Source organism: Spinacia oleracea, chromosome 4 (genome assembly GCF_020520425.1).
Source record: "Spinacia oleracea cultivar Varoflay chromosome 4, BTI_SOV_V1, whole genome shotgun sequence".
Classification (NCBI taxonomy): Eukaryota; Viridiplantae; Streptophyta; class Magnoliopsida; order Caryophyllales; family Amaranthaceae; genus Spinacia; species Spinacia oleracea.
In genome coordinates, this window is record NC_079490.1 from 165,061,244 (window position 1) to 165,087,801 (window position 26,558).

The 26,558-nt window shown below is 35.7% G+C and overlaps 2 protein-coding genes across 2 annotated transcripts; both read left to right on the plus strand.

The window, feature by feature from the left end:
- The first annotated feature begins 4,947 nt into the window (after positions 1-4,947).
- On the plus strand, positions 4,948-8,036 carry LOC110777442 (BTB/POZ domain-containing protein At3g05675). Its single transcript, XM_021982045.2, has 2 exons — positions 4,948-6,147; positions 7,528-8,036. The coding sequence occupies exons 1-2, from the start codon at positions 5,005-5,007 to the stop codon at positions 7,828-7,830; spliced, it is 1,446 nt and encodes a 481-aa protein (XP_021837737.1). The 5' UTR covers positions 4,948-5,004; the 3' UTR covers positions 7,831-8,036.
- Positions 8,037-16,403: 8,367 nt separating this feature from the next.
- On the plus strand, positions 16,404-23,397 carry LOC110777449 (probable receptor-like serine/threonine-protein kinase At4g34500). Its single transcript, XM_021982052.2, has 7 exons — positions 16,404-17,230; positions 20,171-20,275; positions 20,380-20,502; positions 21,173-21,343; positions 21,438-21,567; positions 21,647-21,856; positions 23,019-23,397. Exons 1-7 carry the CDS (start codon positions 16,650-16,652, stop codon positions 23,100-23,102), a joined length of 1,404 nt encoding a protein of 467 aa, XP_021837744.1. The 5' UTR covers positions 16,404-16,649; the 3' UTR covers positions 23,103-23,397.
- The last annotated feature ends 3,161 nt before the right edge of the window (positions 23,398-26,558 follow it).

Here is a 26,558-nt window from a genome sequence, read left to right on the forward strand (position 1 = left end):
TTTGCTGTTTCTAGAGTTATTCGGATTGATAATCTATGGCTTGTATATTTGCCGTTGTCTGGAGTTGTTTGGACGATAACAACGATGCGCAAGACTATATTTATGATTTCCTTATTCTCTCCCACGATTTCAATGTATATAAGCTATCATTTGCGGTTGCTTTTTTTTTATTAATTCACATAATTTGGTAATATTTTTCAGATTGATAGATGCATAATTATTTTACTGATTTGCAAACGAGAATCACATTGCTTTAAGGTATGATTTATGTTTGATTTGTGTCAAAAAAGGGCCCACATAACGTTTTCGTCCATCTTGTCGTTAAGATGTGGTAAAAAATAAGAAACAATTTGTCAATTTTTTAGGTGGTAAAAAATAATTTACCCTAAATATACCGACCTTACGGGTTGACTCGTCTTACTCGTGTTAAATTTCTAACATAATATCCATCTAAGGCCCTATGTCTATGTCGTACCTCTCGTGTCGTGTCATGTACTCATGTTTACAACGACCCGTACCATGCGAGACCAATCTCGTATTGGGCTCTGACATCCCGCATGTTGGCCCAACCCATGCCCAACCCTAAATTAAACTAGTTGGCAGTCTGGCACACATTAAAAGGTTCCAAGATCGTTTGTTTCTTCGGTTAAAGCTCACACATCTTCACAGGTATTTAGAAAAGATCACTCTCGATTTGGCCACACTTATCTTGCTTCCTGAAGCATCACAAACCTGATCAAGACAAGCCATGTTCAAAGATAATTGATGGTCAAAGTTATATATGAATAATGTAAAAATCGAATGATACATTTATTAAGAAATGGAGGAAGTACGAAGTATAAATTCAAAACAGTTTATATAAATTTCAAACATTTATTTCAGTTATTTATCTGTTTCAGGTATTACCTTTTCTATTGAAAGTAAATTATCAATTTCAACTCTATTTCATCTAATGTTACCAAACATAGCCTTAAATAAACACTAGATACATAATTTGTATTTTTCACATTCTAAACCCTCACCTCACGCAGAAAATTTGCGAACAATGGTAATGTAATTTTGTTTAAAACCTGGTGTTTTTTTCCTAAGTTTGCATTCTCATCTAATACCACTCCCCAAATAATAATGGATGGTAATGAAAATTTACAAAGAAAAAGAGATAATTTTAAGTAAACTAGTATTACAAACTTTTATATAAGGCAGTCTTATACAAAAAACCACCTTGATGTCATATAAGTTAAACAATGGAATCAATTAGTTAAGCACTGAAACTAATTAGTTAAGCAATGTAACTAATTAGTTAAGCACTAATAAGTTAAACAATGAAATTAATTAGTCAAACAATGAAACCAATTAGTTAATCAATCTGATAGAGTATAAAACTAATCTTGGTCTTCAACCATCAGCTTAAGCTTTTGGTTAAGTTGGTCCTCTGACATGGTATCAGAGCCAGCGTGACGCAAAGGTCACGGGTTCAAATCTCATCCACCCATCATTTCAAAGTGGAATATTTCGCGCTAGGTATGAGTAGACCTATGCTGCATCCACACTTCAAGCCAAAAGGGCTTTAACGTGAGGGAACGTGATAGAATATAAAACTAATATTGGACTTCAACCATCAGCTTAAACTATTGGTTGAGTTGGTCCTTTGACATTGGTCCTCTGACATGGTATCAGAGCCAGCCAACGGCGGATCTTCGTTGGGGTGGGCAGGGGCCTGCCCCCCCCAGATCCAGCCATAAAACAATTAATGTCAAACAAAATCAGTAATATAGGCCCAAAATAACTCACTGCCCCCCCTACAAATCGAGCCCAACATGCATTAGACTTTCGATTGTAGCATGTGACCCATTTCAGCAAATAAAGCTAGGAGCCTATTATCTTATATGGGCCCATCCTCACCACCTTAACAAAAGAAAAGGATAACTATTTTGACAGAGTGAGTACTTTTATACTGAAAAGGACAAGTTTGATAACTGCTCAATATTTTTTTGGATGTATTCACTTTAAATAATGTAAATATTTTTTATCTCAACTTCATAATTTTTGTGAGTTGAGGTTTTAAGTAACGCGTTTTCAGGAATGAAGTCACCACCATGGCTTCGGTTTTTGTTTTGATTGAGGAGGGTCTGCATCAGCATGCAATTTTTAGTAGGAAATTTCTTGATCCGCTTCAGTTTTTTCATCCTCCAGATAATGACCCCCTGGTGCCTCCAGGTTTTTTCAGGGCTATCATTGGCTATACAAACATTGAGGGAATGACTGAAATGATTCAGGTGGATGGGTCTTGGCACAAGAATCATCGCAATGCAGGTATGGGGTGGGTATGGGAGAGTCACCAAAGAATAGATAACAGAGTTATAGGAGGATCTTCTTCGGGAACTACGAAAAGTGCCCTACAAGCGGAGGCTTTGGCTTGCCTTGCTGGTATGAAGTGGGCGAAGCAGGCTAGGATGGAGAACGTCACTATTCTTACTGATTCTCAACAGCTGGTACATCTGCTTTTGGATGGCGTTTTTCAGGAACTGCATATAAGATGGACTATTGACGAAATCAAGGACGTAGGTAAGCAATTCTCTTGGTGCAGTGTTCAAAAGGTGGAGCGACAACGAGTGACTCAAGCTCATGATCTGGCAAATGTGGCTTCCCGCGATTTAATTTGCTTTTGTACGTTTCCGTAATGTTGGTTTAGTTAGCTTATGTCAAAAAAAAAAAAAAAATGAAAGGTAAATAACACTATAATGATTCTATTTTAAATTATAGTTGAAATACTTGTGTTTTCTTGCGTTCCACTCATGCAATATATGCGGTCTTCATTCCACACCTTTATATGTTAATATATTTTAGGATTTTTTGGATAAAGCCACCTTTTAAAGTTGACATTTTTGAAATAACCACCTTATAATTTTTTTTTTTAAAATAACCACCTTAAATTTACAAAGTTAATGAAATCACCACCTATTTACAACTTCCGTCAAAAATTCCGTTTAAGGGGCCAACTTCCAACGGTTCTTTGACCTTTCCCTCCTTTCTTCCTTCCTTCTTCCTCCATTAAACTTGTTCCTTCATTAAAGAGACCTTGCTCAATTCCCCCCCCCCCCCCAAATTCCCTCATTTAATCAATTTGTCAGGTCATGCCATGTCTCCACCTCCAAGCTTTTATTTCGCTCCTTCCTCTGTCAACATAATTGCAATATGTTATCATTTCATTAGGCACCTAACCAAAGCAGACAATTCATGAAACTTTCAAATTCACGATTTTTCTCGAATGCATATTTTCTTAAAACAATATTTAATTTGGGAACCAAGAGTTTGGATTTGTGCATTATTTTCGGTGAACATTCATCAAATTAATTTGAAGCTAGCCAGAATAGAAATGTGGACATTCACAATGATATGGAGTCAATTAACAATAGAGAAATATACCTCTAAAAACAATTTTCTAATGCCACAACTTTTCTTACGAACTTGAAGAACTGCAAGAACATGAGTGTACATCTGTATAGCAATCTTAGTTTTGCCTTTAGAAATTTCGAGTTTTGCTCTGGTTCTGAGTAATTCAGCATGTTCCCACTTCCCAGTTTGCTCCAAAGCATCATTGACTATAGTTTCTGCATCAATGTAGAGCTTCTGTGGAGATAGTATACAAGCCTCTAGTTTCAGCAAAAAAAAATTAACCCAAAATTTAAAAAAACCCCAAATTTTACATACGAAGAACCCTAATTTCATAGTTTCACAAATTATTCGCTTCACTACGCGTACCATATTGATAAATGGGGGAAATTGTCGAATTTTGTTAACTAATTAAAATTACTAGAAAAATTCGAAGACAAATGAATTAAATTGGGGGTATTTGGGAAAAAAAATTCGAGCAAGGTCTCTTTAATGGACGAACGAGTTTAATGGAGGTAGAAGGAAGGAAGAAATGAGGGAAAGGTAAAAGAAACCGTTGGAAGTGGGCCCCTTAAACGTAATTTTTGACGGAAGTTGTAAACAGGTGGTGATTTCATTAACGTTGTAAATTAAAGGTGGTTATTTAAAAAAAAAACTTTATAAGGTGGTTATTTAAAAAGTAGCAACTATAAAAGGTGGTTTTATCCAAAAAATCCTATATTTTATCGTAGATTAGTAAAAAGTATAAAAATTTGATATTATTATAATACATATTGAAATAAATCTAACAGATCTCAAATGACATCTCCTATGTATCTTTTGTACAGCTCACAAAGTACGGTCAAACATTTTTACTTTAGCCATATCAATAGTAAACAAGTCGAACAAAAAAAAACGGATGTAATATTGATTTGCATCGGCTTGAATGTTAAGAAGTACAATTTCGTTTCGAATCGGCCCCCCTAAGAAAAATGGTCAAGATCCGCCACTGGAGCCAGCGTGACGCAAAGATCACGAGTTCAAATCTCATCCACCCCTCATTTCAAAATGGAATATTTAGCGCTAGGTATGAGTAGACCTATGCTGCATCCACACTTCAAGCCCAAAGGGCTTTAACGTGAGGGAACGTGATAGAGTATAAAACTAATATTGGACTTCAACAATCAGCTTAAACTATTGGTTGAGTTGGTCCTTTGACATTGGTTCTCTGACATGGTATCAGAGCCAGCGTGATGCAAAGATCACGAGTTCAAATCTCATCCACCCCTCATTTCAAAGTGGAATATTTCGCGTTAGGTATGAGGTAGCCTATGCTGCATCCACACTTCAAGCCCAAAGGGCTTTCATGTGAGGGGGCGTGATAGAGTATAAAACTAATCTTGGACTTTAACCATCAGCTTAAATTTTTGGTTGAGTTGGTCATGTGACACAATTTTTATCATTCGCCAACCTTTTCCACCTGTCAAGTGTCAAGTGGTCTTGTGGATAATCTCGTTTCCCTCTTCCCCCCAATTAAAAGTACAAACACTATAAATATATAATATTCACTAAAATCTCCAAAAACAGAAATTATATCCAAAGCTCAAACATTTCTCTCTCCAAATTCCCCAAATGTTCCCGCACAACAGCAACAGCAGCCCAATCCCAAAGAAACGGCACCGTATCAACAGTTCCACCCGCCTCTCTTCTCTCTCCCCCTCGGTTGCCACCGCCGTTGATTCCTCCGTTCCATTTCTCTCTACTCCCATCTCCGGCGGCTTCAACGATGCTTCCACTGCCGACATCCTCCTCCGCCTCTTCTACGATTCCGATTCTCCCTCTTCCGTCGCCGATACCTTCGATTCTTCATCCGATGATGTTCAAGTCTACCTTCATTCCTCCGCGCTTTGCAGGGCGAAGTATTTCTCAGCTTTGTTCTCTGATCGATGGAGCAAAAACGATGATGATCGGGAAAGGTTGAATTATCAGAAGGCGAATCTCGCGGTTTTACCAAAATCAGGTTCGATTAGTGCTCATTTGATTGTTCTCCGATTGCTTTATAGTGATGACTTGTCAAACGCTATTAATTCCGCGGCTACGGCGATTTCTATTTTGCCTGTTGCGATGAAGTTGTTGTTTGATGATTTGGTGAAACAATGTGTGAAGTTTCTGGAAGCTGTTCCGTGGAGTGAGGAAGAGGAAGAAGAGATATTGAATTTGGTTCCTTTTTTGAGTGAGGATGAATCGAATGAGCTTTTAGCTAGGGTTTCGACATCGAAATTGGATTCATGTGAACAAATGCTGGACAATCTGTTGATTTCTGCTAAGCAGAATCATCCGAATCTGGCACCGGTGAAGGCGTTTGTTGCGAGGTTGTTGAGGGAATTCTCGTCAACTGATTCAGCCCGGAGAGTGTTGGAGAAGGCTTTTCTGATGAGTTTGAAGGTAGTGAAGGGATCATTGGAGGAGTACTCGAGTCCGGATTTTCGAGGCGATCATGCTGAGACAGAGGCTATTCAGAGGTTAAATTTACATACTGCGTTGACTAATGGCAAGCACTTGTTGTGGCTTGTGGAGAGGATGATTGAGCTTCGAGTTGCTGATATGGCGGTTAAGGAGTGGAGTGAGCAGGATTCTTTTGCTGCTGATTTACAGAGGGCGTTTCGTGATGATGCTTGGAGGAATATCGTTCCTGGGCTTCCAACGGTTGTCTTGAAATGTACATCGAAACTTGCAAATGCCGTGGCTTCAGGCAACATTTTGGTTGCTCGGCAGGTATATACTCTTTATGCTTGATTTTAGTGTTTGATGCAATATTGCAATGTTTTTTAAATTAGTGTTTGTTATCTATGATAGTAGTTTAGCGTTATGTTATTAATATTGTGATACGATTATACACGGGTGAAAGTACTTGAATAAAGATTATTGGGAATTTTGAGACCTTGGTTATCTATGCTTTTTGTCCTAAATCGGTTAAGTTTGCAGTTAGCAAATAGTGAATTGTCGAGCCGCGTTCATTAATTATGACGTATATGATTGATATTGTAATTTGGAGGTGAAAGTGAAGGTGCATGAATGCCTTGAATGGGGATTTTTCAAACTTGTTTAGTGATGCTTTTCATCATTTGGAAATCTGTACTTCGCAAATATTGGGTGTTTTTGTATGAATGGACTAATTTGGTTGATTTGTATGGCTTCAGTGTGATAGGAGATATACTACAAGCTTATTTTTTATTGCCTTAGTTACCACTTAGTTGTTAAGTTTGCACTTTTGTTTGCTTAATGCGGTAATTGTAGTATGAAGTTGCACCTGGGATATTGATAGTATTTCATCCTTGTACGTTTATTCCTTTGAGTAAGTAGTTTATAGTTTGCTGGATAGGGATTAGGGACATTGGAACTTTTGTTTGCTTAATGTGATAATTGTAGTATGAAGTTGAACCTGGGATATTGATGGTATTTCATCCTTGTACGTTGATTCCTTTGAATAAGTAGCTTATAATCTGCTGGATAGGGATTAGGGAAATTGGAACTTTTAATTTCTGATGATGAGAAATTTGGATGATAATTGGCCTATAAAAGAAGAGCGCAAAATTCTGGTGAGACTTTTTGACAGAGAGCATAACTTTTGTTTTTTGGCAAATAAACTTATTATTACTTACCAAAGATGAACACACAACCTACCAACAGAACACCTAGACTAACTTGAAAGAGAGCATAATTTACTATCTCCTTTGGGAACACTTATCCAGAAATTCAAGTAAACTTGTAGGTTTCATGTAGTTGATTTTCCATGTACACAGTCTTGTATGCTTTGTGCGCTGCTGGTTTATGTTTTTTTTGGTGTACCACCCGGTTCACCCTTAGGGAAAATCCGGATTCGGGGCGAGCTCTTAGTGGTTAGGTTTCAGGCCCCTCTCAATTGTTGTTGTGGGGGATTGAACACGGGGTCCTCCCTACCAAGTTCAGACTCAATCACCACTGAACCAACAGGCAATTGGTTCTGCTGGTTTATGTTAGTATGTTCATTTATGGACACGTTCCTCCCCTTTTCTGGTCAGAACGATGCATCCCTTTCTAAGACGTATAGCTTTTGTGTGCAAATTTAGTGTCCTGATGATTTTTATTTTATTTTCCCCTTGATTGTCTTTTTAGGTTAGAATGAAATTCGTGAAAGATTGGCTTCCAGTGCTTATTGTATGCAAAGACAATGCATCTCCTGTGCTTCCGAGTCATAAGCCTGTTCTTCATAGTCCTACAACGTTATATTTAGAGCTTGAAGAAACTTTTCTGAGGATAATCTCAACGTTGCCCATGGACGATGCACAAGAGCTATTGCAGCAATGCCTAAGTTTCTCTACCCGAGATTCAGAAGACAGTCCCCATTTAATCACGGCCTTCAACACGTGGTTTCGGCGTGCAACTCGGCCATCGTCTTTTACAACAGGTTTCTCGTAGAATTCTTCGCTCATGGCTTTCTTCTATGGTTATGTTCGTAGTTGACTGGACTGGCTAAGTTTTCCTGTTTCGAATGTCCTGTATAGATGTGATAAAACTCTGTTTAAATAATGAGCTAAATTGTGGTATGATGTATTGATTCCACTTATGTGTACATATGTAAAATGAACATGGAATTCAATGAGAAAACTTGTTTCGTTTTCTAACTTTTGGTTGTTGTCTACAAATTCTAGTACTCTTAACACACATCTTTTCCATAGGTTTTGACCATTAAGCCAAACTTTTCCATTTTGATATTTTTCGACTACCTGTAACTATGTAAGTCTCTGTTCTGGTTTGACTTATTTTAACTTATTTTAACTTATTTTAGACAAAAGAAGTCCAAATAAGTTCAGTTAAGTTAGATAAAGGTGTATTCTATTCATTTGATTTTCACTTATTTATTCTAAACTTATTTTTATCTGAACTTAGCTGGACTTATTTTGTCTGAATAATGAATGTATGTATTATTAGTGAAGAATGAACGTCAAAATGAAAGATTATATTGTTCCGTATCAATTACTCATCAAAGGATAACATAAGTTTTTCAATGGTCTTGGTCTAGTAGTGATCCTAAGATACAATATTCAATTATCTTACTGTAGAAAACTTGTTTGGTGTTCAGTAGCTTTCTAACAAATCTTTTGTAGTAAAGACGTTAATTAATACCACAGTTGGTATGAAAGATTTTTCCGAATTTTCACAAGAAGTTAAAGTTAATGGAACCCTTTGTCTAATTTTTTGGAGGGGGGGACGACGACGACTCTGGTAAAAAGCAATTTACACTCTTTTATCCATTTTAAAAGTGAGAAAAACTTAAATAAGGTATGATATGATGGCATGAGAAGTTACAAATTCAGTTGATCACGTTAGAACATTACTACATGTAATCATGTAGAAAAAACCAACTCATTGAATGATTTATTTAAGATCCCAACGATGTCTTTAGGCTCTGTTTGGAAAAATTAGTGGTAGCGAGAAGCGGTTAAAATAGCGGATAAGAGCATCTCCAATGGTTACATATAAGGACTAGCTTGCAATTTTCATAAAATTTGTAGCTACTAGCCAACCATTGGAGTACATATGAACAATTAGCCAAGTTAAGCAAATTAGCTCTACAAAGCTAATTAGCTTGGGAAAAAAAAGAACGGAAAAATTTGTTTATTTGATAAACATGTGAATTGAATATAAAAATAAATTTTAAAAAAATGTTAAAAAATTTTAAGCAACTTGCTTACCATTGGAGCAAAATATACATGAAAAAATAGTAGCTTGAAAATCTGATGTGGCATATGAAAGCAACTTACCAATTTGCTTACCATTAGAGATGCTCTAATTGTTAGCTGTCAAAGTAACGGTTAACTAATACGAGTGTTCGATAAAAGTAACGGTTCATATTGAAAAATAAATAAAATATAGAATATTGTTTAAAACTTCACTATAAATTTGTCAAATGCTACCCTACTACCTTAAACGCTGCTAATTTTAAAGTTTGACAAAACCTACCCAATCGCTACCTCTACCACCTAAACCGCTACATTACCAAATACTAAATCAAAACGATAATCACTACCCCAATACTATCGTTGAACACTTCCTTAGCCTAATGTTAAACCTTAAATATGCTCTCCCTTCATAATTTTACTTCCCTTCTCACTCATCCACACTTTAAAATTAATTAAATTGTAAATTTATCTTTTTGGGTCTATAAAGTAAAATGATTGAACATTTTTTTTTTCTAGGTAAGATGAATAGCCCTATCGGGTCGAAACCCTGCACGGGTTAACCCGTCCGGGTTAACAGGCTAGACACTTTAAGAGTAGGGGGAGTGATAAGGGGGAACACTCCTTCAAAGTACCCCTAGTGAGAGTTCTTTTGATTAAAAGGTGGAATCCTTTCCACTAGGCCAAGACACACTTGGTTTAAAATGATTGAACATGGAAGAGGCTATCAATATCATAGGAAGACAATTGAAATACGTAGTTTAGAATTGTATAAAACAAATCGTTGTTAACATGTCAATAGTTTATGCCATACATGTAAATATTTAATTTGTCAAGAATTTCATCAAGGTTGGGACATACAGAAGTCCAAGACCACAAAGATACAACCACAAAAGCAAGAGGAGTATGCCGTTAGAAAAAGACCATATTTGCCCATGCCACGTGTTAAAGAGACAAGAGTTGATTTGCTTCCCATGGCATAATCTCATAACTAGTGTTTGGCTCGGCGATGCTCCGGTTGCTACTTTGAATAATTAAAATTTGAGATTTTTCGTCAGATCTATATGTTTGACCAAAATACATGTAGTCCATGCATAAAAGTGAAAAGATTCATTAAATTCATCAACACACATGTACACCACGTATTCATTTATCATGCGAAGTAATTTTTTCATTAGATTATCTTATAATTTGTTTAATTTATTGCCTAGTGGAGCTAAGTGATTCAAATTAATAAACACCAAATTACATGTCAGACATTTATATAGTTGATGCTTATGAGATTTATGATATCATGTTTAGTTCATGGTTTTCCTAATGTTTTAATTGTTATTTTCTTCCAATAAAGTCCATAGGAAATAAAAGGTAACATAAAGATTTAGTTGTTTTAGACTTCATGTTTACGTGCATTTACAAAATTAATGTGCATGAATAAACAACAATTAGTGGTTGGTTAAAATGGTAATGAGATTTATTCTCCAAACTGGAGGTCTTGTGTTTCGAGCCTTATCATATTGATTTATGGTTGTCAATAACATTACATAACCTTGGTGATTGGATGACGTGACGTAACTAGAAGAGTTCTACGTGACACATAACTTTATTCACAACACCTTTTAATATATTAGTACCCGTTAATTGGACCATCACCCCGTTGCATACACGTACATCAAGGTCATTTTCGTCCTTTTCTCCAGTCGCACCTCCTTGGCTCCATTAGCCCTGTTGACTATTCGGTCATGAGTCACATTGAATTTGACACTAGCATTTTGTTTGAAAACTAAAGATTTACAAGTTTACAACAGTTTTAATACGACTGCACATGTTGAGTTGCTTAAGACTCTAAAACCATGATCAACTGTTAAATTCAGTTAAATTTAGATTAATTAAGTTAAGTTTATATGATATAAGTTTAGAAAAAATAAGTTTTTTGAGACATTTTTACACAGAAATAAATTTATTTTAGAAAAAATAAGTTTTTTTCCAGATAAAATAAGTTAGGAATTCAGTCCAATCAATCCGTTTTTTAAACAAAAAATTATATTTTAATTAAAAAATGTTAAACTCAAGTGGTTCGAACATAAATGCAAATAATCCTCTTACAGGCTAACTTTTCTAACACATAAAATAAAATTTACGAGTAATGAATATTGGGTATGAAATACTTTAACACCTACTACGTACTAACTACATGTCACTATTTCATAAATTAAAGGGAAATAAATAATCAGAATCCAGTTAAGCGGTATACATAATACTCCCTCCATTCCTTTTTTATCTTCCTGTTTCTATAAATGTCATTCCTAAATGATATTCCTGTTTCTATTTCTGGACATGACTTTTTACCATAAATTTCCTCATCATTCCTTATTTAATTTATTCACATTTCCCCATTCACCCACCCAACCCCACTTTTATGATTTTTTATTACTTTAAACAAAATGTCTTCTCTCTCATTCATTTCTTTATTACTTTCCTTCATTTATTTATTACTTTCTCTTACACCCAATCATTACAAGATTCCATTTTCTTATTTTCCACCCCAAACTCCAAAAAGGAAGATCATTTAGGAATGGAGGGAGTAGCAAATAACAATATGTCTTACACATCTAAATACTTAGCCAAAACATTAAAAAACGTAAATTTTAAAATATATTAAGTCTCAATAATCAACCATCGTAGCCGACGAGAGAAAGTGAAAGAAAAGGAGGGTGAGAGAATATTTTTGGATTGTGACTTTACATGGAGTGTAATATTTAATTGTTTTTTTATTGCCCATAGTACACAAAGACCCAAAAATAACATTTTTACAGTAATTTTAAAATTACATGTGTTTATACAAATAAATTTAAAATTTTGAATTAATTGAATTTTTGGACTCCAAAAAGTTGAGTCCAAATCTAGTAAAAGGATAATTGGACTTAAAAGTTTGAACCCGAGTTATCCAAACTTTTTCAAGTCCGATCAAGTCCGTCAAATTTAGACTCAATTATACATAAATAAATTTGAAATTTTGGACTAACTGAAATTTTGGACTCCAAAAGGTTGAGCCCAAATCCAGTAAAAGGATAATTTGATTTTAAATTTGACTCCGAGTTCGATCCAAACCTTTTAAAGTCCGATCAAGTCCGACAAATTTAGACTGAACTGAATTAGACTTGAAACTTTTCTCAATCCACTTACACCCTAATTTGTAATCGTGACAACTAAATCTGATATGAAGAATATATAAAGGATTTGTTTTTGTAACGAGTTAAGGTAATGTTTGGGGTCTAACATTTCACATTTTTCACCATTCAGGACCTACACCTTTTTTTTTCACCTTTTGGGACCTCATTCTCATTTTCCAGCCATTTAACTCAACCTTAACTCACCTGTGGTTAATCTATCTAAAATGTTTTTTTAATGCAATAACTTCATAAGAAAAAAAACAAAAATGACATTCCCACTGTTATTTAGCGATTCAATCCTTGCTGCTCATGTATTCATTAATGGGTCAAAATCATTGGACATTCTTTATCAGTCATCTTCCTCTTTTTCAATTGCTCTCCTCAATCGCAATCAAACACCCCAATTCAAGAATTAAAATCCTATCATTTCTTTTTTTTACGATGATGAACATTCTGATCATTTAGGCATCTTAATTAAAACCAAGCTGGAGAAACTCCATGTTAGCAGCGAACTGTAGAGAAAAATGCGGCACAGAACTTTGAGAGAACAAAAATAAAGATTTTAGAAGTGACGAGGTGTTTGATTAATTCCTTAGTTGGGTAGAATTGAGATTGCTGGACAAAAATTGTCGGGTAATCTTGGAGAGGAGAGGAAAAAAAGTGGGTGTTGAATGGTGGTTTTACTCAATGGGTGTTGGTGTTGGTAGTGTTAAATGGTGTTTTGATTATCAATTCTTGAATGGATTGGGAGGCGGATATTGCGTTGGTTGGGTTTCGAAATGAAGACTGGGTTGTGCGTTAATGGATTTGGGTAAGGAGATGAACTTGAAGGGTTATTTTAACAAGTAAGAATTTGTTTGAGGCATTTTTTTTAACTGAATGGTTTTGGTGAGGGTGGTGTGTGGCTGGTTTTGGTGACAGCGGTGGCGGTGAGGATGAAGGTGAGGGTGGTGTACTAGTGCGTGGTTGGTTTTGGTGATGGTGGCAGTGAGGATGAAGGTGAGGGTGACAGTTTTAACGGCAATGATGATGGTTCCAATGAATGTGGGTTGAAGGATTAATAAAAAAATCCTAACTCAAACTTTTAACCAAAGGAGCTAATCTTTTTTGTGCATTGGTTAAATTTGGCCGGAAAAAGAATAGTAGGTCCCAAACGGTGAAAATAAAAGGTATAGGTCCCAAACGGTGAAAATAAAAGGTATAGATCCCAAACGGTAAAAAAAGTGAAAGGTTAGACCCCGAGTAAATAGGTCTGGAGGTCCCTTAACTTTGCCAAAAGGAGCAGTTAAGTCCCTCAAGTTTCAAAAGGAGCATTTAGGTCCCTCAAAATGGATGGAATAAGCTATTTTTATTAACACCGTTACATTTTCCGTTAAGTTCAATTAAATAATAATAAAACTGATTTTAAATAAAGGGAAATCAATTTACATGTGTATAAATGATTTAAAATAGCTTCTTTTGATTTTGACTTAGCTTTTTCAAGTTCCTTAGCCTTTTCATTTGCTTTTTCACCATACACATTTCATCAAAACTGATTACAAATAGTTCTTACACTTAACTTATTAAACACAAAATCACAACATATATTAATAAAGGATAATCTAGTTACATGACAATGGTCCTTCCCCACTGTACAAGGCTAGTAAATACCCGTTGCCAACCCAATCCTCAAAAGGGTAATACACTTGAACCATAACATAAGACCAACCGAGTAACGGATACCATTTATGCACAATTTGATCCGACTCACGTTTGTTCGGCCCGGGATACAGACATGCTGGGATACAGACCAACTGCCTCGCGTACCTTCTGTTCACATGCCATCCATTCGTTTCATGTACTGCTTGAAGCCTTGGTTTGATGGCCATGATCTAGAACTCTCGAGGTGAGGCCCCACGAGGTGGATCCCTTCACAACACGCCTTTGTCGAACCCAAGCTTCACTTCATCGAAAAATGATTTCCTCACCATTCGATGATCTGCTTTTCAGGATTCTCCAACATTCACAACCCCTTTGAGAATGACTCAACAAGGGGTCATGGAAGCATGACATTGGAAGGCTACTTAGACAGAGAAACTACGGTCGTGTTTTTTTTATGACTAATTTTTATTTTCTGATATGGGGGGTGATATTTGTATACGAAATCTTCTATGGTTAAGAAGATATTCATTGTGTTGTGATGAATTGAAAGGAAAAAAAACTGGGTTGTTGAGTAGAAAAAGAAATATATATGGAGTATTGAATACAAACCAAGATATAAGAGATGAATATTGTTGTAATGCTTTAAGCCAACCCCCTTGTGTTTATATAGTCAAGGAAGACCAATGGAAGATAAGTTGTTTCTCACATCTCAATGCTTCTCATTAAATACTTAGGAGTAGTTAGTAGACCAAGGAAGACCAAATTAAATATAGTCTTGTTGTAATGCTTTAAGCCAACCCCCTTGTGTTTATATAGTCAAGGAAGACCAATGGAAGATAAGCTGTTTCTCACATCTCAATGCTCCTCATTAAATACTTAGGAGTAGTTAGTAGACCAAGGAAGACCAAATTAAATATAGTGCGTCTGAAATGCAACTTGTATCTAATACAAATGTTTAAATTTCCAGAACAGTGGATACATACTCCGTATATGTGCCTAGTTTGAACACATACTCCGTATTAAGGTTCATTACCTTACTCGGACGAAGCTCTTTTACGTCCTCTTATCTAACGAGTATGACCATTAATTGAATTTCGTTAAATAATACTCTGATGAGCGAGCTTAGCTTTGAGACGAGATAGAACACAAAATGAGGCTCATTAAACAAATCAGTTTGGACATGATCTGAACACAAACATGCTCGTTCATGTTACCAGCTCGTGAACAAGCTCGTTTATGTTCATTTATTTAATTAATTAGACGGACTTGAACACACATCGAAACTTGATAAATAAATTAGATTCAGGAGCATGAAATACTGGACATATCGGTAAGTGCAACGTCTAATTGTAAATTGTAACAAAATTCATAATTCACGTTCTACAAAATTTTTAAGTGTTTTATTTGCCATGGAATGTTAAATAAATAAATACTATGTTTTTTGAGAGCCTCAACGGCTATATTTTTGTAAAAAGCTAACTGAAATGAATTTCCCTTTATTTAATTATTGGTAAATGGTAAATGTAACTGTTTTTTTGTCGTTTAGTGCCTTTTATTTAGTTTCCTTTTAATTTAAATGCATTTTAACGGACGTTAGTGACGGAAAACAAAAAGCAGCGGATTCCATCCAAACGCAGGGACCTAAATGCTCCTTTTGAAACTTGAGGGACCTAACTGCTCCTTTTGACAAAGTTTAGGGACCTGCAGATCTATTTACTCGTTAGACCCCATTTGTTAGCTTAACTCTTTTTGTAACACCCTAATAAAGTCGATTTGAGACAAAACCCAAGCAATTTCCAAAAGGGGTGGAAATGAAGTACTTCCTCCGTCCCGGAATACTCGACCCGGTTTGATCGGCACAGAGTTTAAGGGGCTTGAATTGACTTATTTAATTTAATACTCCCTCCGTCCCATAATATAGTGCCCGTTTGACCAAAATCACGGTTATTAAGGTTAAGGATAACATTGATAATAAAAACAATAATGATTTGTACTTTCAAGATAAAGTACATGTTAGTTGGCAAAAATGGAGAGATAAATTATAGATTAAAGGTGTATACATAATAAATAGGCCTAAAAAGGACAAAAATCAAGCACATGGGTTGAATAAAAGTCAAAAAGTACAATTTCCAAAGTAAAAATTAATGGTTTAAAATAGAAATAGGCACATCATTTAGGGACACCATTTTAGGAAAACAGGCACTATATTATGGGACGGAGGGAGTAGGTAGTAGTTGATAGTGGGGTATTATTTTAATGTAGTTAGTGGGAGGTGGGTTAAGAGGTGGGGTTAGGGGAGAGTAGGGGTTGAATTTTTAATTATTTTTTGTATGGAGTAGGGGATAGGTGGGTTAATAGGGGTGGAGTGAGAAATAATATAATATTGTTAGAATATTTCCATTTTTAGAAACAGGTCAAGTATTAAGGGACGACCCGATAAGGAAAACAGGTCAAGTATTCCGGGACGGAGGGAGTAAAAAACAAGAGCTTTCATTATTATAACCGTTGAAACCGCTCCCTCACAGTCACACTCACTATAGTCTCTCTCTCTGAGCTCATCTCAGTTGTTGCTTTCCCAGTCTGAGATTTCTTCTAAATGACTCCATCTCTTTATCTCTCCTCCCAAATCACCTGATTTCCCCTGTAATTCCAATGGCAGAAGAATTTACCCTTTAGAAACCAACATCAAAATACACCCTCTTTTTTCTCTCTCTAGAATTTCCTCAGCTTTTCTCTACCATCAACAATGGCGACGGAAAATGCAGGAAAAGATAGCAACCCAGAAAAAGCCATTACTCAAACACTAGCCTCAACCTCAATTATGGGTGTAAAACTCTACATTTTGATTTTAATTTTCGTGGGTATTCTGATTTGTTCTTGTTTTCTCCTTCTCCTCTGTTTAATCAGACGGAAAAACAAACTGGGTGGTCGAAATCGGGTGTTTTTGCGGCATAATTCGGGTATAATTCCGTTAGTTTCGACGGAAATTAGGTTAATAGATGATAAAAATGGAGTGAAAAGGAATTTGGGGGAGATTCTAAAGGGGGATAAAACAGAGGAAATTGGGATTTTGGTTAAAGGAGGAGGAAATGGGAGGAGTAAATCGGCGGAAAGTAGCGACGGAAGTTCATCAAGTAAAGCGTCGGTGATCTCGTCGGATATTCCTAATATTGGGTGGGGGCGTTGGTACAGCTTGAGGGAGCTTGAGCTTGCGACACGTGGATTTTCCGATGAGTATATAATCGGTGAAGGTGGTTATGGGATTGTTTACAAGGGTATTCTTGAAGATGGGTCTATTGTTGCTGTCAAGAATCTTCTAAACAACAAGTATGTTTTTCTTTTGCACAATTTTCTATGATTTTGGTCGTTTGAAATTTTGAATTTGATTAGTTTTTCGGTTAATGTGTGAAATTTTGATGGGAGTGAAGACGTGAAGTTGATTTAAACATTAATTAACAAACAAAATTATGCATTACTCAATGTTATTAGTGTAAAATCTTCAAATTTTTTTTTAGAAAAAGGATAAATATATACTGCTCTAGTATACTAAATATAGCAAGATATTAATTCCACTTTGGTAACCAAGGTAATAGAATACTTGCATTATGGTGTCACGATGTTTACATAATTGCATAGAGGTGAGGTATAACACATATAATCGATTAAGTACTTCAATACCAAAAGCATGCATATAAGCATATAATAGGTCACATGTTCGAATTCTCTCTCCCCATTTGTAATTAATTTAGTTGACTAATGGTATGTTTGTTCAATTTTAAGAATTTGGTTGTATTAATGTTTATGATATCAAACAAAATTTCCCAATTTTTGGTGCAAAATATCATCATGTTGTTTTATTTTTTTTGCATTTTAAGTGGGCCTTTTTGTCATAATTTGTTGATTTTGTTGTGTGGAAATGTTAGTAGTAGAGATTTTACATGTTTGTGCTAAAAGGCATCATGTCGGTTTGGGGACTATGATGGGGCACTCTTTTGCTTTGCTTAGATCTAACGGTGCAACTTGCAATTGCATGTGTCAGTCAGTACTTCATTGCATTATTTTCATGAGGAGATTTTTAATTAAAAAGTTGGTTGAAATAATTTTTTTTTACAAAATATTTATTTAGATCCTTTTTTGTAATCTTGTTCATCTTTGGATTTGAGAAAGTAAATTGTTCATTGGGAGCTCTTTAATCCCCCTTTTGTCATATTCATCATATGGCTTTGGAGCTTTTGCTTTCACTTTTTTTTTTAAACTTCATTTTGTGTACTTTTTCTTTTTATTTATTCTCACACATGTGTTATTTGATCTTAATATTACTTGTTTCCTACTCTAATGAAACTCTTATTAAGCTTTTTATTTTTATTTTTTGGTATTACCACCCGGTTCACCCTTAGGGCTAACTCGAATTCGGGGCAAATTCTGGGTGGATAGGTTTCATTCCCCTCCCAAATGTTGTTGCGGGGGTTCGAACACACTGTCCTCTCTACCTATTTCAACCCCTGTCACCACTGAACCAATAGACAATTGGTCTTTATTAAGCTTATAGGCCGATTAATCATATGAAAACTTAAGGAGTTTATGGCTTGTTACATAGAATAATTTTATTGGCATAGTGCTCATTAGGTCATGAAATCACTTTCGCAAGCAATGCAAATGTTATTGGATTGGACCTGTCGTGGCCTTATGTCATGGTCGCGGTAGCCTTAGGGACCTATATGATACGCCGATACGGTTGTGATGTGGTGAAGTGACAAAGTAATTATGGTCAAACAATTCTATTTCTCAAAAGTGTTTATCTAAAAACAATTTAGGTAGAATTACTTCTAAGTCTAGGAAACAAAAATAGTCTTTTCAGAAGTCTGGCCAAATAGACCCTAAATACCCTGATGTGTATTGACTAGTGAGATTGATTCCCTTATGTTATAAATTCAAAACATGGTTCTTCAAAATAAAAAATTCAAATGGTGGAGCTTTTCTTGCTTTTAATGATTCATTCAAAATTCAAAAAAGGGTCAATGAGGTGTGCATTTATGGCATGTTTTCTTGAGTAGTACAGGGTGCTCAAAGATACCATATTTTTTTTCTTTTTGGTGTAATCAAAGATACCATAATTTGGACACTGCATTTACTAACACTTGCCTTATTTTGTGACCTCCTTTGATACTTTGAATCCGTGAAAGTGACAATAATGAAACTAACTCACCTGTGAAGATGATATTCAACAATGAGTTAGTGACGATAATGAAACTACCTCAACTATGAAGATTGAAGACGACGTTATAGTAATATTGATCAAGTGACATTTTAAACCTTTTGTGCTCGTTTTGAATGATCCCTCGAAGAACATTACTCCCGTTCTATATTATCTGGCCACTAACTAACTTTTTTTCTCGTTGAATATCAGCATAATTTGTCAGCTTTAAATATTATACTCCGTGTTACTTCGACACTCCTCTTTTGGGCTCATACCCGTGTCGACCCGACACGACATTGATCCGGGTATGGAATTCGTACCGGATCCTTGGCCGGTCAGTCAAACATGGCTGGTCAGCCCTGCTTTAAGAGATTTTCTAATCTAGTTTCAATTAACCCTAGATCTGTTAGTTAGGAATAAAATTCACTTTGTTTTTTGTTTAAAGCATGGGGCTGCTTTCAGAAAACGTATTCAATTCTTTTTCTTTAATTTATTAATTTTTCTAGTAACTTTTTTCCATGTCCCCATACCCGTGTCTAAAATTAGGACATGGTCCTGTGTCTTGAAATTTTAACTTTACCGAGCCCGACACTCGGATCCATACCCGTGTCCGACACCCGTACCCGAGTCCGAGTAACATAGATTATACCAGACTATGGCTCCGTTTGTTTTGACGGAGAACACTTTTTCGGAAAATGGTTTTCCCGTTTTTCCTCTATTTGTTCTGTTAAGGTGGAAAACAACTTTCTCTAGGGAAAAACCAATTTTTCCTTTGAAAAGAAGGAATACGCATTTTCCACCCTAATTCCTTACATTTCCTTTTCTCTCATCTCATTTAAACTTCTATATTCTTCTTCTTTATAACTTTTCTAAATGGGAGGAAACAAACAAATGAAAATTATTTTCCCTTTATGTTTTCCCTTGAAACTTATTTTCTATGGAAAATCATTTCTTTCGAAAATATTTTCCGTTGAAACAAACGGAACCTACAAGTAGCTCCTTTAATCTACGAGTCTTCAAAAAACATTTATTTGGGAATGAAATTTTGATCATAATTGGCCTAATTGTAGGGGGCAAGCGGAGAAGGAGTTCAAGGTAGAAGTCGAAGCCATAGGAAAAGTAAGGCATAAGAATTTGGTTGGTCTTGTTGGCTACTGTGCAGATGGGTCTCAAAGGTGCCCTTTCTACTCCATCAGCCAATTTCAACTTCACTTTCATTGTTCTGTTGTAAATGACTAATGTGTTGCTCTTATATTATGTTGTTTGTTTGAGAACTCAGGATTCTTGTGTATGAATATGTCGAAAGTGGCACTCTAGAACAATGGTTGCATGGAGATGTCGGAGATGTAAGCCCTTTAACCTGGGATATCCGAATGAAGATTGCCATTGGAACTGCCAAAGGGTAAGACCATTGCCCTTATCTAGCTTGTTACTCTCTCTGTCCCAAATTACTTGCCCCATTTTGGCTGGACTCGCTTGTCAATGCACAAATTTTACAACTAATATCTTTAACTATATATTAGAAAAACTTATAAAATATTAATATTTTGAAAATATGTATTAAGATGAAGCCAACAACATATTACAAGATAATATTTGTTTTCATATACTGGAAAATAAAAAATATGGTCAAAGTGAATTATGTGAATAGTGCAAAAAGTCAAAATGGTGCAAATAGTTTCGGACGGAGGGATCTACTGTTAAGGCATCCGCGATCCAACATTGTAGGATAGATAAAATAAGCTAGTTGCCATCGTTCCTAATACAGTTTTGGCTTATGATTAGATTTACTAACATGCCACTAGTTTTAAGAAGTGATGAGGAGAGGATATATTTTGACCCTTTCAATTGTCATAAAGGGCCTTTGTCTGAAAACATGTCATCTAATTAATGAAAGATTAGCACAAAACTATTAGTTCTAGACGGAGGTAGTATTTCACTAGCTATGACATAATTATCCAACTTTCATGGCTAATCACTCTTGTATTATTGTATATGTTGTAGACTTGTTGTTACAATTTTCCTGTGACTTGCTCTATGTTTTATCAGTGTGTAACTCATTTCTTCTACAGACTGGCTTATTTGCACGAGGGACTAGAACCGAAGGTTGTTCATCGTGATGTAAAGTCTAGTAACATCCTTGTTGACAAAAACTGGAATGCAAAAGTATCCGATTTTGGGCTAGCCAAGCTTTTGGGATCCGAAGCAAGCTATGTGACTACTAGAGTAATGGGAACATTTGGGTTCGTCAACTTCTTTTAACATTCATTCTCTCATAATTTTATCTTCCAAGATCTGTTTGGGAAAAGAACAAGAATAATGGAATTGATTATGCAGGTATGTCTCCCCAGAGTACGCCAGCACAGGTATGCTCAGTGAGTGGAGTGATGTATACAGTTACGGAGTTCTTCTTATGGAATTGATTACAGGAAGGTGTCCAGTTGATTATTCTAAACCACCTGGAGAGGTTTGTTTATAGTTTCTTGTTTGCATTTGCTGGGAAGTGGAAAGTTTTTGCATTTCTCTGATATTGGTTGAATTTTTAGATGAACTTGGTTGATTGGTTCAAGGGAATGGTAGCAAATCGACGTGCAGAAGAAGTGGTGGATCCATTAATTGCTGATCAACCGCCACCTAGGGCACTAAAACGGGTCTTGTTGATCTGTCTGCGGTGTATAGATCTTGATGCCAGTAAACGGCCAAAGATGGGCCAGATTGTGCATATGCTCGAGGCAGATGAGTTTCCCTTTCGTTCTGTAAGTCCTATTTTTTTATTCAAGTTTTCGTATAGTTTGATGGTAGGGTGGTTGTTCACTTCGTAATTGCAATCTCGTCTGTGCATCTCAACCATTTTTTCCTTGCAAGCTTTTTTCGCTAGTCCTACAGTAAAGATGGCCGTGGGCCGGGCCGGGTCTCAGAACGTTGGCCTTAACGGATCGGGCCCATGCCAACCCCACTCTGTCTCGTGTCGGGCCGGGCCGGGCCGATAACTTCAAAACAGGGCCCATGCCCACAGGCTGTCGTGTCTAATTCCAATTTACTACTAAATTTAGCGTGCTTTGTCGTGCCGGGCCATGTCATGCTTTTTCCAAAAAATGCGGGCCAGGCCCACGGCCAACAAAAAATGCGTGTCGGGCTGTGCTTTTTTCGTGCTTTGTCGGGTTGGGCCCCGGGTCAGCCCAGCCCACAACCATCTTTTGTCCTAGTATCCTACTTATGGTTGGTTCCATTTAGTAATCAACAACTCTTCTAGTCCTCTGTACAAACGCAAACACCATTTTTTGCCTTAACAGGTTGTTTATCAAAGGTGTGCGTTGTAGGAATAAACTTCTCTCGAATTAGGGAACTGATAATATCTACAAGTAGTGTGTGGTTATGACTACTTATGACTTATGAGATGGTTTCTCAAGTTCCCCTCTATTCCATGTCAGTCAGAAATAGAATGACAACACCAGAACTCACCCTGCAATGCCCATATATGAAAACCAACCTTGCTACTTAGGCTATACAATAATGTTGTGAATTGAATGGAAAAAGTTAAGTAGAATTTGTGGAAGTTCTGTCCACTACCTGCATTATTCTCATTCACAAATTTTTATTTACATGGGATACGATAAATATTATACACCAAAGTTAAAGTTAATGTAAAATGATTAAAAGTTACCCCTATATATGTAAAAGTTATATATTTTTTAAGTGATTGAAAATTTTCATTTTAATAAAAAATATTTCTTCAAAATCGCTAATAATATATAAAATTAATTATTGAACCCTTTAAAATGTTTATTTATCAATTCTTTTTTAGTAATATAAAAGTTAGATAAAACAGTGTAAAAGTTAGAGAAAATTTTAATCATTTATTGTACACCTTGTGCATGCAAGACCTTTTGATTCTCATAGGATTATGCAACTTTGCAGGATCATCGACCTGCACGTCAAGAAGTTCCTCTAACATCTGCTACCCAGAAACTTCAGTTATCTGATAAAGGATTCTCCAGGTGATTATCATCGGATTTATTTAGAGTTCATTACACGAGAAAGTGAGGGGGGAAACTTGTATATTAAGCTAGCTTATACAAACAAGATTACAAGCAAGCCTTGGATGGATGGTATGGTTTGTTGGTTTATTCTTTTTTCTTTTTTTTTTTTTTTTTTTTTCTCATATCATCTTTTTTAAATGAGCCTTGGGTGTATATAGAACGAGTAGTATTTATCGGTTTTCTAGGAGTAAGATTTTCCTAATTTGTGGAAAAAGTTGGATATTCAAACATTATTTATGATCAGCATAATTTTGCAAGTTGATTGTCTATTTACGTTTTGTACATTGCACATTCATCTCAACTTTTTCATCTGATAATTCAATCGTTACAGTCGATGTCAATTGTCTTAGTTGGTAAAGTTTTGAGGGGTGGCACCTAAGACCTGAGATCGAATCCCGTCTACACTAGTGGTCTGAACTCAAAAGATCAACATTATTACATTTTTAGTCTAAAAAGTATTGTTTCAACACAATATAACCAAATCTATGAGTATTATATTATGTGAACAAATAAGCACTTTATGAAAAAGAACGGTGTAATGGAGAGGAAAAAAACGTCTAAACGCGACGAGTCGGGGAGAAAGACGTGACTTTTGTCAAACCACAACATAACAAGTTTTCGCGGTTACAGAACGGCCGTTACGTTATGGAACGGCCGAGTTTTAATTCCATGCAATTAACCAATTTTCATCAACAGATCGAACTAAGAATTAAACACATTCAGATCCTTAATTATACTAAATTGCCAATTAATCCCTAATCTAATCTTTGCTGATGTGAGCAGTCTCACCGCACCTCAAGAATATATCTGGATCAACATACATCACTGGATCATCAACTGTTATGAGGAGAAACTCTAGCCTTACAATCAAACCATCCAGCCAATGGCGGATTATAAGTCTGGCCTGCCTGGGCCAGGCCCCCCAAACATTAAAATTAAGGTTGGATTTTTCTATTGGGCCCCCCCTGAATTTTTTACACAATGCAGCCCAATTTTATCCCTTCATACCTACAGAAATAAAAGAGAAAATAAAAATACAACTCAGCAAGATTTTTGATTTCACGTGGGTTGGGTTGGGTTTGCTGGGATGTCAGACAAAAAGGCTTACTTTTTACTTTCCTCTTTCTTCACCACAATAGAAAAATCCAAATTGTAATATTGTACGAAGTATAACATTTTAATTTACTTTGCTGAAATTTTGCTTCCCCCATTGCCCAACAAAAAAGAATTTGCTCCTTTAACAAATCTGCTCCTTTAATTAATCTGTCAATTAATGTAATTGATAATTATACTAGAGTAATAGAATGTATATGTCTAATCATATGCTTGTACCAATGTGTTTTCCGCTAGTTTGCTTGTTCTTCTGTGAAATTATAATTGGCATAAATTTTTTTTAGAGAGAAGCCAATAATAATTCTTTAATTTAAGAAGGAGGGTGTAAACCTTGGCTCCCATTATTCGTACAATTGCAGAAGCACCAAGGCTACCAACTAGCAAGAGCAATTATATACGGCGTAACTCAATTTGTAATTTGCCTATTGTATTTGGATTTTTTTGGAATTTTGGAGCAAGTAACTGTACATACTATATATAAATAATATAATGGACAGACAACTTAGGTATCTATATTGAGAGGAAAATTTCTAAAACGTTTAGTACTTATAAAGTCTATTATTAATGATTTTAGATTGTTGAAAGAACGTAGGACATTATTTTAACTTGTATTTTTTACAGAAATTATGAAGTAACACACATCTTTTGAAATGTAGAAACAATTTATATTATAATTATTGTTATTCTAATCATATTTGAAATTTCATGTTATTTTTGTAGTTCTATGTATGTTAATTTATTTGCCAAGAAAATTTCCTCGGCCCCCCTTAATAATTGGTTAGAGATCCGCCACTGCATCCAGCAATCCTTTATTTATTTATCTTAATCATATTCACCGTATACAGTTGATCAACTTCGAGTTCATTCAACCTCAACTTAACTTGTCCAGTTTCTTTCCCGATAAAACCAAGAGACTCAATATCCTCCTTCAATTCCTTAGAAATCCTTTCGATTTTCTCATCTACATTATCTCGCTCCCCTCCCAATTCTTCTACCCTATTCAGTCTCTCATTATATGCTACATCTTCTTCTACCCTATTCAGTCTCTCATTGTATGCTACATCGTCTTCTTCATCGTTAGACCATGTGCATCAGTGTAAAATAATTTCTCTCTCATCTTTCACCTTCTTCCACCTCATATTCCACTAACTGACATATCACTTACTTAAATATCTCATTTTGCATCTACAATCTTGACTCAAGGTCGTTAATTTCTCTTACCTACTTTTTTTAACTTTTACATATACTCCATTTTAAATTCACCTTCAAACACAATTATTAATTTTAACAAACGAAAAAATATGAAATTAAATTAACATTACATATAAATAAAAAAAAATATACGGAGTAACGTATAATCTTAAACATACATATAGGGGGTTTTTAAACGACGCCCGCATTTTCCTAAAAACGCCCGCATTTTATGTGTGAAAATACATATTTTTCTTTCTCTATTCACTCACCCACTCTTCACCCCTTAACCCCTCTAATTTATTAGAATAAGTAAATAATCTATACTACAATAAGTAAATAATCTTTTGAAACTAAATAATCTTTTATTTTAGTAATGTTTTAGTGAGTATATATCTTTGCTTTGTAATGTAAATAATTTAGTCTTACCCTTAATTGTAGCCTTAATTTTAGCTTGGCTTGGCTCGTAAAGGTGCATAATATTGACAACATTTTCATTACTAAAATAAAAGATTTTTACTTATTCTAATACCCTTGTCTAATAATAACAAAAGAAGATTATCAAAATAATAATAATAATATTCCTAATAATAGTAATAATAATAATAACAAAAGAATTCGTTTTCCTCTTCTTAGTAAAACACCGCGGCACAGCCGGCCAACACCACGTCGGAGTAAAAATTGCAGTGTTATTTTTTCTTTTAAAATATCGATCAGGCACAAATATCGCATCGGCGACACCACGTCCGCGCACGGGAATTGCATCAGCGACATGGTGGCGGCGCACAAGATCTGCACGGGTTTCTTGTCGTCGACGCAATTCCCGTGCGCGGCCCCCATGTCTTCGAAGCTATTCCCGTGCGCGGCCCCCATGTCGTCGAAGCTATTCCCGTGCGCGGCCGGGTTAACTGAATTTCTTCCGTGTACTTCATTGCATTCATGCCGGCCGGGGTTGGAGAACCATGCTCGTCGACCTGCAATTATTATGTGCATAATTATTTGGAAATACCACAGATTCATTGGCAGCCTCGTTCGATTGTACAGTGAAAAATCAAAATGTATCTCTATTCTATAAAGGAACAGCTGAGGTCTTTTTTGTAACTTTGCTTTTCGT

Bases quoted from the DNA above. Each gene is read 5' to 3' on its own strand.
- LOC110777442 (XM_021982045.2), top strand. From the start codon at position 5,005: ATGTTCCCGCACAACAGCAACAGCAGCCCAATCCCAAAGAAACGGCAC. The intron at 6,148-7,527 runs GTATATACTCTT...TTGTCTTTTTAG, and splicing joins ACATTTTGGTTGCTCGGCAG to GTTAGAATGAAATTCGTGAA.
- LOC110777449 (XM_021982052.2), top strand. From the start codon at position 16,650: ATGGCGACGGAAAATGCAGGAAAAGATAGCAACCCAGAAAAAGCCATT. The intron at 17,231-20,170 runs GTATGTTTTTCT...GCCTAATTGTAG, and splicing joins AAGAATCTTCTAAACAACAA to GGGGCAAGCGGAGAAGGAGT. The intron at 20,503-21,172 runs GTAAGACCATTG...TTTCTTCTACAG, and splicing joins GCCATTGGAACTGCCAAAGG to ACTGGCTTATTTGCACGAGG.